Source organism: Canis lupus, chromosome 21, assembly GCF_011100685.1.
Source record: "Canis lupus familiaris isolate Mischka breed German Shepherd chromosome 21, alternate assembly UU_Cfam_GSD_1.0, whole genome shotgun sequence".
In the NCBI taxonomy this organism is placed as follows: Eukaryota; Metazoa; Chordata; class Mammalia; order Carnivora; family Canidae; genus Canis; species Canis lupus.
Genome location: NC_049242.1, coordinates 1,936,107 through 1,949,716, shown reverse-complemented (window position 1 = coordinate 1,949,716; position 13,610 = coordinate 1,936,107). Strand labels below are relative to the sequence as shown.

General features: G+C 32.1%; 1 protein-coding gene and 1 long non-coding RNA gene across 6 annotated transcripts in view; one reads left to right on the top strand and one right to left on the bottom strand.

The window, feature by feature from the left end:
• The window catches only part of CNTN5 (contactin 5), a 1,277,333-nt gene that overhangs the window by 540,182 nt on the left and 723,541 nt on the right, over nucleotides 1-13,610 (top strand). For both annotated transcript variants that reach the window (XM_038568215.1, XM_038568216.1), the window contains one exon: nucleotides 2,463-2,587. In XM_038568215.1, the coding sequence (XP_038424143.1) occupies nucleotides 2,533-2,587 (55 nt within the window). In that variant the 5' untranslated portion in view covers nucleotides 2,463-2,532. The remainder of the gene's footprint in view (nucleotides 1-2,462; nucleotides 2,588-13,610) is intronic.
• LOC102154240 overlaps nucleotides 1-13,610 on the bottom strand; it is a 97,895-nt gene that overhangs the window by 15,759 nt on the left and 68,526 nt on the right. For 2 of the 4 annotated variants that reach the window (XR_005375404.1, XR_005375407.1), the window contains 2 exons: nucleotides 12,913-12,987; nucleotides 8,117-8,171 (listed from right to left, as the gene is read on the bottom strand). The exons of 1 other annotated variant lie outside the window; for it this stretch is intronic. This is a non-coding gene — a long non-coding RNA (uncharacterized LOC102154240). Of the gene's footprint in view, nucleotides 1-8,116; nucleotides 8,172-12,898; nucleotides 12,988-13,610 lie in introns of those variants that run through there. One more of the 4 variants, XR_005375405.1, reaches the window with a different exon arrangement.

Sequence of the window (13,610 nt, the reverse complement as noted above, 5' to 3'; positions counted from 1 at the left end):
GACAGGGCTGCAGGGAATGGAGTGGGGAGGGACTTCCTACTTATAGGAAAGGATCAAGAAGAGTCTGAAGAGCAGAATCTTTAATGATTTAAAGTTATCCAGTCTGGAAAGAACCTGATGATGAAGGGGTTTAGGCAAAGGAAACAATGAGTGCTTGGCATATTTCAGGAGCAGCAAGAAAGTCAGTGTGGTAGAAATGGAGTCTAGAGGAATAGAAGTTGAAGTCAGAAAGTTATGTAGGTACTAGGCAACATATCATTTTGTAGACTATATAAGGAGTTTGGATTTTAAGAAAAAAACCCACCAAAACAGGGGAATAATATAGCCTGATTTATATTTTAAAATATAATTATGTTTTAGGGGCACCTGGATGTCTCAATCAGTTTAGTGTCTGCCTTCAGCCCCGGTCATGATCTCAGGGTCCTGGGATCTAGCCCTGCATCAGGCTCCCTGCTCAGTGAGGAATCTGCTTCTCCTTTTGCCCCTTCTCCTACTCATACCCATGCTCCCTCTCTTTCTTTCTCTCTCTCTTTCTCAAATAAATAAAATCATACACACACACTATATATATATATATATATATATATATATATATGTATATATGTGTGTGTATACACATAAATTATGCTTTAAAATAGCTTGTAAGGGTCAAACTGTAGAAATCATTGGTAGAGAACTGGAGAGACCAACAGGCAATAATAGAAATCTCTCGACATGCTCACATCTGAATATCATTCATAAGGCAGTTTAATATATACGTCTTAAAAAAACTGACATTCAAATGGCAAAATGTTATCCCTTAATTTTCTATAACATATGTTTAGCATTTCTACTTAAAATTCCAATTAAGATGTGATGTTTTAACTATCTACACATTCAACTACACAATGAATTTATTAGTTATAAGCCACTAAATTAGTGTATCAGGTTTCACAATCTGAGAAAAGTCCATTTCAACATGGATTGAAAATTCATTAATTCAAATGTGCATTTCTCATGAATCATAATTGTACTACCAGCAACTTTAAGTCTCTTATGTTTGTGTGTGAAGTGCTAATTTTCTTCTTTTCCTTCTTGGTAAAACAAACAGTATATAAATAATAAAAATATTTTAAATTGTAAAAATTAGTAATAAGATCTTTTTTTGTGCTTCAGGTTGTCTTGTTTCTGATATTTACTTAGAAGAAAAAATGAAAAGTATCTTTTTTTTTAAGTAGGTGGCTAGAAAACAACCATTTTTAGTTGTAATAACTCTTTTTCTCCATTTGTGATATATTACCATGCAACTCAAATAGATAATCAAGGCTTAGCATTAAAAATATTAATGAAATGAAACTAACATTATTCGGGGAGAAGATTCACTAATAGATTTCCTTGTTTGGGCATGACTATAATAAAATTATTATGTAGCTAAGGGGGAAAGTGCTTGCCTATATATTTAAGATTTTTTTCTAAAAGATGGAGATAATCTGAACTTCAAGTCTATAGGAAGGAAATAGTTGCTAAGAAACGATCATTATTTAAAAAATTATTAACACGCTGTACTGTTATTTCCAAATTTAATCACTTTGGGCTAAGAAGGACACCACTGACACTTGAAAACTCAGAAGTTACTTGTCTATTATAAGAATTTCTAAAGCACATTTGCCAAGTTCTTGCAGGAAATTTCGTGCTAGAATTTTTTTATTTTTTATGTTTATCTTATCTTTCAGGACAATAATGGAACAAAATGATATTAATGTGCTACACTCATCATTGTTATAAAAATGCCATTAGATGAGAAACGTTAAATATTCACAAAAATATTCCCTTTAGATTCTGGCTAGCAGAAGATGCTGATAGAAGTATCAAAGGAAGGAAATATAGCACAGTGCAGATAATCACAGGAGTTATAATCAAACGCAGTTGACATTAATAATTGAGAAATTTTCCTGTGGAGGTTTAGATGAGCAACAGGCACAATAGGCACTTGGCTAACTGACCATTAGTTATATTCTAGACCAGAGGTGTATATATTAACATAACTGGTTTTTCTATCCTATTTTTCTAGTCTAATAATTTGTATAATTAATAAATATAGCTATTATATATTCCCTGTGAGGAAAAACTATCTCCATTAGAACCTGCTATTCCTATTTCCTGTAAGTATTCTGTGACGGAGTATTCAATATTAATAAATTATGTAATAATATGTATAAGTAAATTATATAAATTCAATATAAATAAATATATTCAATATAAATGAAGTTATTCAATATAAATAAGCTTCTCTAAAGTTTTCATGTTGTGCATTATATTAATTTTAATGAAATTGTATTATTGTTGTCAATAGCCAAGTGTATATTAATCTGACCTTTGCAATAAAAGGTATTTATTATTTTACTGTGATATTCTTGAGTTAGTTTGTGTTTGTCTACTTTTTTGTTTTCTCAGTTTTTGAAAACTGTTATTTATTTCAACAGGGTATTATTTAATGAAGAAAAATCAGAGCTGCTAAACACATTGAGACACAGGATAGCCTAGTAACCAAGGATGGCTTCCTCTTGGAAACTAATTCTGTTTTCATCAGTAGTTGGGTGTTTTTCAGGTAAGAATTTTTCTGTACATATCAAATAATAAAAATATATTAAAGTCTTCATTACAAGATATCCTCAAGTGTTCATTTAAATTTATATCAGAAGTCACACTTTTCAATAAAAAACAATTCTTAAACCTTTGTTAGCATTGCAAATAATAATATCCAATTCAATATAATAGAGTATCTAGGAAAATACTATGTAAATGTTAATAAAATGAGTATCCATTCTACCTCATTGACTTTCATTTACAATGTACACCAGCGTTAGGCTTTAGAAGATTTGGAGATATATATATATATATATATATATATATATATATATATATATAATAATCAGTTATAAAAATGTCTCATTACAATGCTAAATTTGACCATAGAAAGACAGAATCATGCTGGATTTATTATACTCACGCATATCTCCAGAGTGAAATTTTTGGTTGTCCCAGCTTCTCTAACTTTGTTTTGATCAATCTTATTGTTCTATATCTTGAATCTAAAATGACATCTTTTCTGCAAAAGTAGATTATGTTCTTTGGAGTAATACTATCATAATGCTAAAAATGAATATGCCACAGTTTTTGTTTAATTTAAGAATATCTAGAAGTTAAATAGTAGTGATGATTTAAATGTTTATACATGTAACATTTATAGCTTGATTTGATTTAACTCAATGGCTCTGTTGTGTTCTTAAGTGCTATCAGGGTAACTTCAACTTTGTATGATGGATAAAAGCAAAGAGGGGGCAGCCCGGGTGGCTCAGGGGTTTTTTAAAAGCAAAGAGGGGGCAGCCCGGGTGGCTCAGGGGTTTAGCGCCGCCTTTAGCCCAGAGCATGATCCTGGAGACCAGGAATCGAGTCCCGCGTCAGGTTCCCTGCATAGAGCTTACTTCCCCCTCTGCCTGTGTCTCTGCCTCTCTCTGTCTCCCTCTGTGTCTCTCATTAATAAATAAATAAAATCCTTAAAAAAAAACAAAGAGGTAATCAATTTTGATTAATTTCTTATTTTATATATAAGTGCATGTTATATACTTAAATGTAATAACTAACATATTTACATGTATCTCAATGCTTTTGGAAAATATTTAAAAGCCTCTTCTTTGTTGAAATACTAGAAATTAATTGCAAAACAACAAAACAATCCTTCATTATTATTATTATTATTAATAATATTATTATTATTATTATGTTATGCACCACAGATTATAGAAAAAAAACAGGTTTAAGAAGAGAAAGGAAAGAAAATTTTGGTAGAAACATCTGTGAAAATGTGAAAAAGTAAAAAAATATGAAAAAGAGGCATTAAAAGTTAAATGAAATCCCTGGTCCATCCACCTTATGGTTACTTTATTTTTTTAAGATTTTATTGATTTATTTATTCATGAGAGACACAGAGAGAGAGAGTCAGAGACATAGGCAGAGGGAGAAGAAGGCTCCGTGTAGGGAGCCTGATGTGGGACTCGATTCCAGGACTCTGGGATCACACCTGAGCTGACACTCATTTGCTGAGCCACTCCGGCATCCCAACGTTATGGTTACTTTAAAAAGAAATTAAAAATCTTGAAATATTTTATCTTATTTTAGGTTCTTTCTGTGTAGTACATGGACGAATCCTATAAACATATTGCTGATTGATAGAAGCCAGTCTGAACAGGCTGGATATTGCATGATACCACTTATGTGGCCTTTTGGTAAAGGAAAACTATAGAGACTGCACAGATTACTGATTGTCAAATGTTGGGACAAGGGGATAAATAAATGAGTGAATGAAGTATATTTTTTAGGGTGATGTGATATTCTGTGATATTCTAATGTGATATTCTAATGGTGGATGCATGTCATTACACATTTATCAAAACCAGTAGAACTTTATAGCACAAAGTAAACATCGATGTATACAAATTTAAAAATAATAATAATTTATGAGTTTAGAGGATCCCAGAATGAAAGAATGAAAGGCAGAATGTGACAATCTAACTATATTACAAATGTATGAAGCAACTTCACTTAGGGCAGTGGGAGACAAAGATAATGATTTAAGTAATATGGAAATTAATTCTCAAGACTAAAACAACAACAACAAAAACCAAAACACACAACAATTTGTTCTTTGGTAATATACTCTAGTTAGCAATATTATTATTGGTAACTCTAAAACCATTATACATGAAATTGAACAATGAAGTCAGTGGCTGGTGGATGGTAGAAGCCAGGTTTCTCACTGTTAGAGTGGGAGATTTCAGATAAGCAAGAAAAGGAGAGCATGGTCAATGTGGTAATGGGTTAGCATTAAAGACTACAGTATGAACTCACATATAGCTTAATGTAGGTACTGATGGTTACATACAAAAACTATAGATATGTATATATATACATGGCTAGGTTTACACACACATATTGTGTTCTGAGATGGCCTAGAAGGAACGTATATAGTAGAAACCAATACACAAAGTGCCGAGACAAGACCTTGGTTTCTAATACTACTCTCCTGTTAAAAGGTTGAGAGCTATTTGAGGAAGGACTAACTCTAGGACTGAGGCAGAAAGTGTACTTGACCAGCCTAGAGTATCTTATAATAACAGAAAGTAAGGAAGTGCTAAAACAAATCAACAAACAAACAAATAAACATGATGCGGAGGGCAAGTCAAAGGAACACAGGAAGCAACTGAAAAAGTTCCCAATGGCCCAAATTGGAAAAAAATTGAGCAAGAAAATAATGCAGCATGAGTTATAAGCCAAAGAATAAAATAATTACCCATAAGTCCATATTAATATAACAAGTGAATGAATAAATAAATTAATCAAAAGAATAGACAAATTTCCCACATAAATGAATTTCAAATAATTTATGAAAATATTTTTTTTTCTCAAGGAAGTGGAATGTAATTTCCCCTTCCTCTAAATGTGGGCTGTCCACAGTCACTTGTTTCCAAAGAATACAGAGTGGAAAAGAGGAATAAAAAAAGTAACTTCCCACAGAAGGAGATTGATAAACCTTCTTCAACCCAGTGATGATCAAGGCCAATATCAGCAAAGAGAATATTTACCTTTAATATGATGTGATGACAATGGTACCTTATCTCTGTGATTTCCTCGTTAAAACCTATATCCCCACTAATCATGAGAAAAATATCAGACAAGTCCAAAATGAAAGACACACTATGAAATGCTTAGCCAGTACTCCTCAAAAATTTGAAGACTATCAAAAAACTAGGAATATTGGAGAAACCCAAAGAAAGAGGAAGCTAAGGAGACAAAAAAAACCCTAAATGTAATGTGTGACGCTGCTATAGATAGAATGCTTTAATAGAAAAGAACATTGTATAAAAACCGAGGGAATATGCATAAAGTATGCATATAAAGTTAGGAAGTAGTGGAAAATAAGTCTTATGACAGTGAGTTGTGAAATGATTAGTAGAGGAGAAAAATTACTCAATTATTATAAATTTTGTTTTCTGAGAAGTTGAGCCAAGCAAAAGAAAGAGAAAGAATGGCAGATAACTTAAAAAAGATAGAATTTCAAAAGTGTGTGTATCCATGTTTGTGGATGTGTTTTAAGCCTAGAGAAACTACTATTTACAGAAATTCAATCCACAGATTATATTATATGCATTTTGATTGTATATTGCACTGGTTTTTGCTGCATAATGAATCATCCTCAAACTTCGTAGTGTACACACACACACAAACACACACACACACCAAACATATTATTTCCCACAATTCTGGGTGTCAGATTAGTGGTTCTTCTTGTTTGGACAAGTTCAGCTGATCTTTGCAGTCCCTGGGAGGTTTGAATGAGTAGGTTTGAATAATGCATTTAGCCTCATGCTGCTGCTGATTAGCTCCTACTAGGAAAGGCAAAGGGAATGGCTTGATCATGTCTCTGATTTTCCAGTAGTCTAGGCCGGGCTCTTTCACATAGTTGCTCAGATAGGTGAAGCAAAATTAGGAATAACTCCCAATTTGCAAGTACTTTTCAAGCCTCTGTATCATGTTAGCTAATGTCTCCTTGACCACAGCAAATTACATAGGCCAAAAGAGAATTCAAGAAGCAGCCTCTTGAAGAGAGTAGTTTGCAAAAGCACACTGTAAACATATGGAACACAGTGTTATTAACTTAGGCACTATGCGACATGGTAGATCTCTAAGACTTACACATTTTGCATAGTTTATATTTTGTACCCTTTGGATAAAGGCTTCTTGCTTCCCCCCCTCTAGCCCCTTGGCACCCACCATTCTACTCTCTGCTTCTATGAGTTTGACTATTTTAGACTTTTTATAGGTTCTTTATATAAGTGTCATACTTAAAAATTTGCAAAGAGGGTAAATTTTAAGTGTTCTTACCACAAAATAAAATAATAGTAATAACAACAATAAGAAGAATAATTAAGAATAATAGTAATAATAAAAAGGGCTGGCAAAACTTTTGGAAATAATGGGTATGCTTAGGGGATATATTATGGTGATGGTTTCACAAATGTATACTTATTCCAAAATCATCAAGTTGTATACATTAAATATGTACAGCTTATTTTGTATAAATGATATTTCACAAAGTGGTTTAAATAAAATATGCATAAATAATAAGAAATAATCATGCCCATTTTTGAGCTCTACTACACAAGTATATCTATGAATATTTTATATGCAAATAGTAGTCCTGTTTTAGTTAACAATAAAGAAGATGAAAGATTTCTTTGTATCTTTATTTCAGATATTGTGACAGTGAGAACAATATGATCTAACTTCATTAGTTGAGCTTAAAAAAAAACTTTAAAAATCAGATACTGTGACAGTGAGAACAGTATGATCTAACTTCATTAGTTAGGCTTAAAAAAAACTTTAAAAATCAGTAAAATTATTTTTATCAATATACAATAAATTGAATAACATCTAAGCTTTTCATGATAGAATGTATGAAATTGGGGGAGGAATCATAATTAGTATAACCTAGTTCTGTATGTATACACAAAAACAATCAACATTTCAACTTCTACTGTGTCAAAATCCATGTTATTATTTTCCTTAAAAAAATGATTCTTCAAAGATATTTTATCCTTCAAATGTGTATATAGGCAGCAATTGAGAGGAAGTAATATGGTACAGGATTCACTCTTTTTGAATTTATAAGTAACTTTACTGACATTCCTTGGTTCTGTAAATTGCTTTTCACTTAATCTTCATGTTTAAACAAATACAACAAAAACTAAAGGGTTTAAATTATCTGCTCTGTTTTACAGAATATCCTATCTAATGTGTATTTTAATCATCATAGCCCTTTGAGAATGTAGCTAGTAACTATTCTAATGTCTTTTAAAATATGTAACATTTAGAAATAAGTATCATAATAATAGTCATCAACAATATGTTTCTTTTTGTGAAATATAATATAATGGCTTGATACGACACTGAGCTTAAGAGAGAGTGCAGAGACGCCTGGGTGGCTCAGTGGTTGAGCGTCTGCCTTTGGCTCAGGGCGTGATCCCAGGATCCAGAGATTGAGTTCCTCGTTGGGCTCCCTATGAGGAGCCTGCTTCTCCCTCTGCCTATGTCTCTGCCTCTCTCTCTGTGTCTCTCATGATTTTATTTAAAATCTTTAAAGAAAAAGAGAAAGAGAGAGCGTTAAATTATACCAATACAAATATTAATTATTTATTATAATAAATAAGCTAGAATAAGCTAGAAAATAGTTACTGTTATCCATGTTATATTATCATTTGGTTTAAGGATTTCGAAAAAAGCATTATTTTTTAGTCCCCAATACTAGCATATTGTTTTCTTTTTTAAATTTTATTTAAATTCAATTAACTAACATATAGTACATCATTCATTTCAGTACATAGTGTTCAGTAATTTTTCAGGTGTATATAATACTCAGTGCTTATCACATCAAGTGCCCTGTTAATGCCTGCATAAAATTGTTTTCCACATCCCAAATCTGCTTATACATTACTATCAAGTTTATAGACTTAGAAAAATATTTAATTAGATTTATTAAAACTAGATGTATTTATATTTCATCTACATTGAAAAAATCTCCCTCACTAAATTTTTAAAAATCAAGATTAAAAATAATTTGTAGTCATGTGACCTGATTTCTTATATCTTGGCAAGTAAAATATTATTTGTTCTCAATAAAGATGAAGCTGGGGGAGTTTCTATTACGTGCCCAATAACACACAGATGTAACTAGTGGAAGAATAATGGGAAGGCTGCCTCCTAAAGCAATGATTTCAACATACCAGACTACATGAAGGGGAGATAAGAGAGAAAATTCAGGTCACAGAGTTACACTGACTTTCTTCTGATGTAAGTACATGCAATTCCTTTTTCCTGAATACTTTCAGATGCTTCTGATGCAAGTCTTACTGCTTTAAAAACAGTTAAAAAGACTACACATTTTCCCCTCCACTTTCACCTCATTCTCCTTCATTGAGTTAAATTCATTTTATTGGACAGGTGACAGTTTGTTCTTTCTGCCAAGAAGATGATATACTATTGACCAGAGAATGTCTGTCATTGATAAGCTTATACAAATACTCTCCTTCTTCTTGGCATCAGTGGGGTAATAGGACAGAACTTTTTCACTCATTGCTAGTGCTGCCTAAGAACTTTAAAGAGAAAAAAAAAAAAAAAGAACTTTAAAGAGAAATGAAAAGAGAAGTGTTACAGAAAACAGGTGCCTGATAATTTTAAGTCTGATTGGCCTACTGCAGTTGAGAAAGAGAAATGGATTGTGGTCCCTCTGTGATCATTTTGAAATTATATATTTGCACATTTTATCAGTCCCCCAGGAGGTCATGATGATAATAGAGACTGCCTCAGTGCAAAAAACCCAAGTTGATTCTTATCAGCTGTGCACTGGAGATATTAGACGTGTAATTAATCAGAAGACAATTTAATTTCTTCTTAGTAGGAGGTGGGGATTTGAAGGCAGAGTGTACCTGAATTTGGTTTTATTTATTTTTATCTTAAAGGCAAAGAAAATGTTATAATGCTAAAAGCAATGTTATCAGCAATTCCTAGAGTGATATAAAATGGTAAAAAGAGAGCCAGATTCAATAACCCAGAGAAATGAGAGTAAATATGTGTTCTCAGTGTTTTGGAGAGTAAAGAGAGAATTTACTAGGTCAGCTGAATGTTATTTCTCTTACATAAGAAAAATTAAAATAGTTTTCCACTTGATTATTGGCTAAGCAAAATATATCAGTGTTTTATAATGTACAAAGTGCCATGAAAGCTATCTCAGGCTTCTTCAACTGGATTAACTCTTACTTAAACTATTGTTTTCAAAAATAATAAATATTTGCTGATAAAATATCAACCACGAACATTAGTTATTGTAAAATAAGGTTCAGAAAATTCATACTGTATCAACTGTCCACAAGAACTTATAAACAGATGTTTATGATATTATTTATTATGTACAGATAAATTTCTGCTACAGTACTAAAACAGTGAAATATGTCTATTTGTGGTGAAGATTGTTTTATTGCTTAGCATGAACTTCTGAGGAGATGCTTCTATTTAGTAGTTCAAATAATTTGTCAGCAAGAAAACAGCTACATATTCTATATCTTATTAATTCAATACAGGTCTATTCTGTTCATAAAATGTAACAACAGCTACATTCATGAGAACCCAAAGAAGCTGGACACAACTGAGATGCAGAGAAATACGGAAAAAAAACCTCCTAATTCTCCTTGATTTTATTTTATTTATTTTATTTTTTTTTTCTCCTTGACTTTAAATAAATTTACAGCAGACTTATCAGGACCAAATTTTTAAAATATGTCATGTGTAAAATGAATCACATATAACTAATTGTAAGAGTAAAAAAAGTTAAGTTTAATTTAGGTATTTGGGAAAATCTTACTTTGCTAACAGCCAAGTCAACTTCAAGAAGTATATAACTTCTTGAAACTGTAGATTTCTATATTCGGTAATATTTATTTGATAAATCCATCAACCACAATATTTTTACAGCATTTGAAAAAATACTTTCCATTCTAATTATTACCATAGCTTTAACACAAAGCTTTATCAGAAAATTTAGGTATCTTACGATGTGTTTATGGTGGTGTCTGTGCTTAGGGTATTACTCTTCCTATGGATTTAGAATGTGGTGGAACCATCCAAATGGCCCAAATCAGGGAAAATGGTTTTAAGTGATGATATTTTTAATTTTAGTACTTGCATATTTGCAATTACAATTTTATGTGCTTACATTTTTAAAAAAGGACTACCTGCTCTATAAAAACATAGACAATTTATGCTCTATTTGCTATTTTTTATACAAGACCTAGAATAACACTTTCTATAAGTACGGGTACATATTTTTTTAAAAGTTTTATTTATTCATGAGAGACAAAAAGAGAGAGACAGAGACACAGGCAGAGAGAGAAGTAGACTCCCTGTGGGGAACCTGAATCCCAAGACCCCAGGATCACAACCTGAGTTGAAGCCAGACACTCAACCACTGAGCTATCCAAGTGCCCATGGGTACCTATTTGTAAACAAATGAAAAAAAATGAAAAAAAAGATTAATTTTTAATCATTTTGATTAAAATGTTTAATCAAAATTATTAAAATTATTTAGTCAAACAAGCATTTGATTCTTTTCTTCTGTGAAGAGAGGCATAAATGATGTTTCTGGTTATAGCAATTTCTGGTCAGAAAACCTCCAAAGATAATAGATAATTTTGGATTTTCTAACCTGGTCATTCTAATACCTTTTAAAACAATGAACTAAATTGAGGTATTTTTGGATACCCTGTAGTTCTGGGGTAAATAAGTAGCAATTATTTTAGGTTAGTTTGGGAGATTGTGAAAACAAGCATTAAAAATGAAAGAAAAAGGAGGAAAGAAAGAAAGAAAGAAAGAAAGAAAGAAAGAAAGAAAGAAAGAAAGAAAGAAAAGAAAGGGAAAGAGAAAAAGAAAAGGAAGAAAAGAAAGAAAGAAAGAAAGAAAGAAAGAAAGAAAGAAAGAAAGAAAGAAAGAAAGAAAGAAAGAAAGAAAGAAAGAAAGAAAGAAAGAAAAGAAAAGAAAAGTAAAATATTAAAAAAAAAAAAAACAACAGCTAATCTCTTTTCATCACCAATGTCCTTGATCAGGCACCTGAGGTCTCATGCTACACATTTTCACTCAGCAAGGAGGTCTGGCAGATTGTTTCAAGATGTTCTAAAGTTCTCCAAGAGAACATCTGACTTATGTGCTTCTCTAACTTGCTCTTCTGTAATAATTTAGATAATGCCTTTGAAAGGCATTCTGATAATGTCTTTGTTGGCCTAGAGCTATTTTTGTCTAATGCCAAAATTGAGCAAGAGCTATTTCAATATGGCCCCTGGATCCATACTCCTAAAGGAATGGGCTAGGTTTTGTTTGTTTGATGACTTTTTTCTAAAAGATAAATAGAACTCAAGATGGAAGATTCATTTCACTTATGATTCAGTTTGTGTTCCAAAAAATATCATAGCTAAGACTAAAAAGTTCAAAGTGGGCATAGCAAAAGTAATTTATCAAAGGCATTTTGTATTAGGAATAGAGATTACAGACATAAAGAGCATTTAAAAAATATTCTCATTCTCAGTGGCCTAATTTCAAGTATCTTTTAGCCCAAAAATTTTTTTATCTCTAATTTAGCAATTATTAATTTAGTTCTTACTTTATGTCATTATAGTCACTAAGGATATAGCAGTGAACAAGACAGACAAAACCTGTACCCTTGAAGAACTCATATTCTAGAAAAAAAAAAATTTCAAAAAAACCCCAAAACAATATAAGGTCTGTAAGGATAATTCCCATAAAGAAATTAGGTAAAAGGATAATATGTGCTGTGTATGGTGATGGAGTAGCAAGGTGTCACTTTACCTAAGATAGAAACATCACTCTGAATAGATACCTAAGGAAACAGCTAATGAATGCAGAAAAGCAAACCATGTGAATACATGAGAGAGAGTGTTTCAGAAGCACAGGAAGGCAAATATCAAAGCTCTCAGGAGGAAGCACTTACCTGTGTTTGAAGAATAACCAATATAGAAGATAGAAGATCCTATATGGATGAAGAGAGTGAAAGACAAGAAGGCATAAAGAGTGAAATTAGTAAATAGGCAGATCATGTTTTAAGCTGAGGTGTAACTTGATAACATGCTAAAAGATCATGCTAGATGTTTTATAGAAAATAGATTTTAGAGCTTGGGCAAGAAAATAGGCTGCTATTTCAAAGGTTTTGAAGGGGTGCTGGGGTGGCTCTGTCAGTTAAGCATCCAACTCTTGATTTTGGCTCAGGTCATGATCTCTAGGTTGTGAAATCAAGCCTCACATTGGGCTCCTTACTGTGGGTGAAGTCTGCTTGGGATTTTCTCTCCTTCTCCTTCTCCTTCTGCCCACCTTTCCCTTTATAAGAAAAGTCTGCAAGAGACAAGATGGCAACAGCTGTTCAATGATTAATTATTGATTTGATTATGAGTCAACAGTGGTATGTCCTTACAAAGAAAAATATTATATTTCAGCTGATTACAAAGGTTGAGAACAAAAGAGCAGTTAGATCTACTTTGCATCTATCATGTTAACAATGATTGTGATTTTATGCTCAGTTGCAGGCTCAATCACATAACAGAAGCATAGATAAACACGAATGCATTTAGTGGAGAGAAAGCGAGGTGATAAGGAAAATCTTGAAACCATATAATGAAAATGACAAAAGGAGCTAAAGGAATGAGAACTAAATTAAATATTAGGGTTAATGTTTAAGGACATTTTGAAGGAAAATTCAGAGAAGAACATCTTCCAAGGTCTTTCCTTAATAATTGTTGCTTTTTTAAGTCCAATGAGTAAAATATTATCAAAACTCCAATATACAAGTCTTAGGGGGTCAGGCAAAAAGTTTTTTTGTAGTTGAACTGTGGGCATATATTCTGTTCATACTTTCAAAAGTGATTTTACCTGCCTCTTGTATATCCTGATTAGCATTAGTGACTCAGTTGCAGATTATTTTCTTTATTTGGGACATTGAGATCAGGCCTTTGTCTATT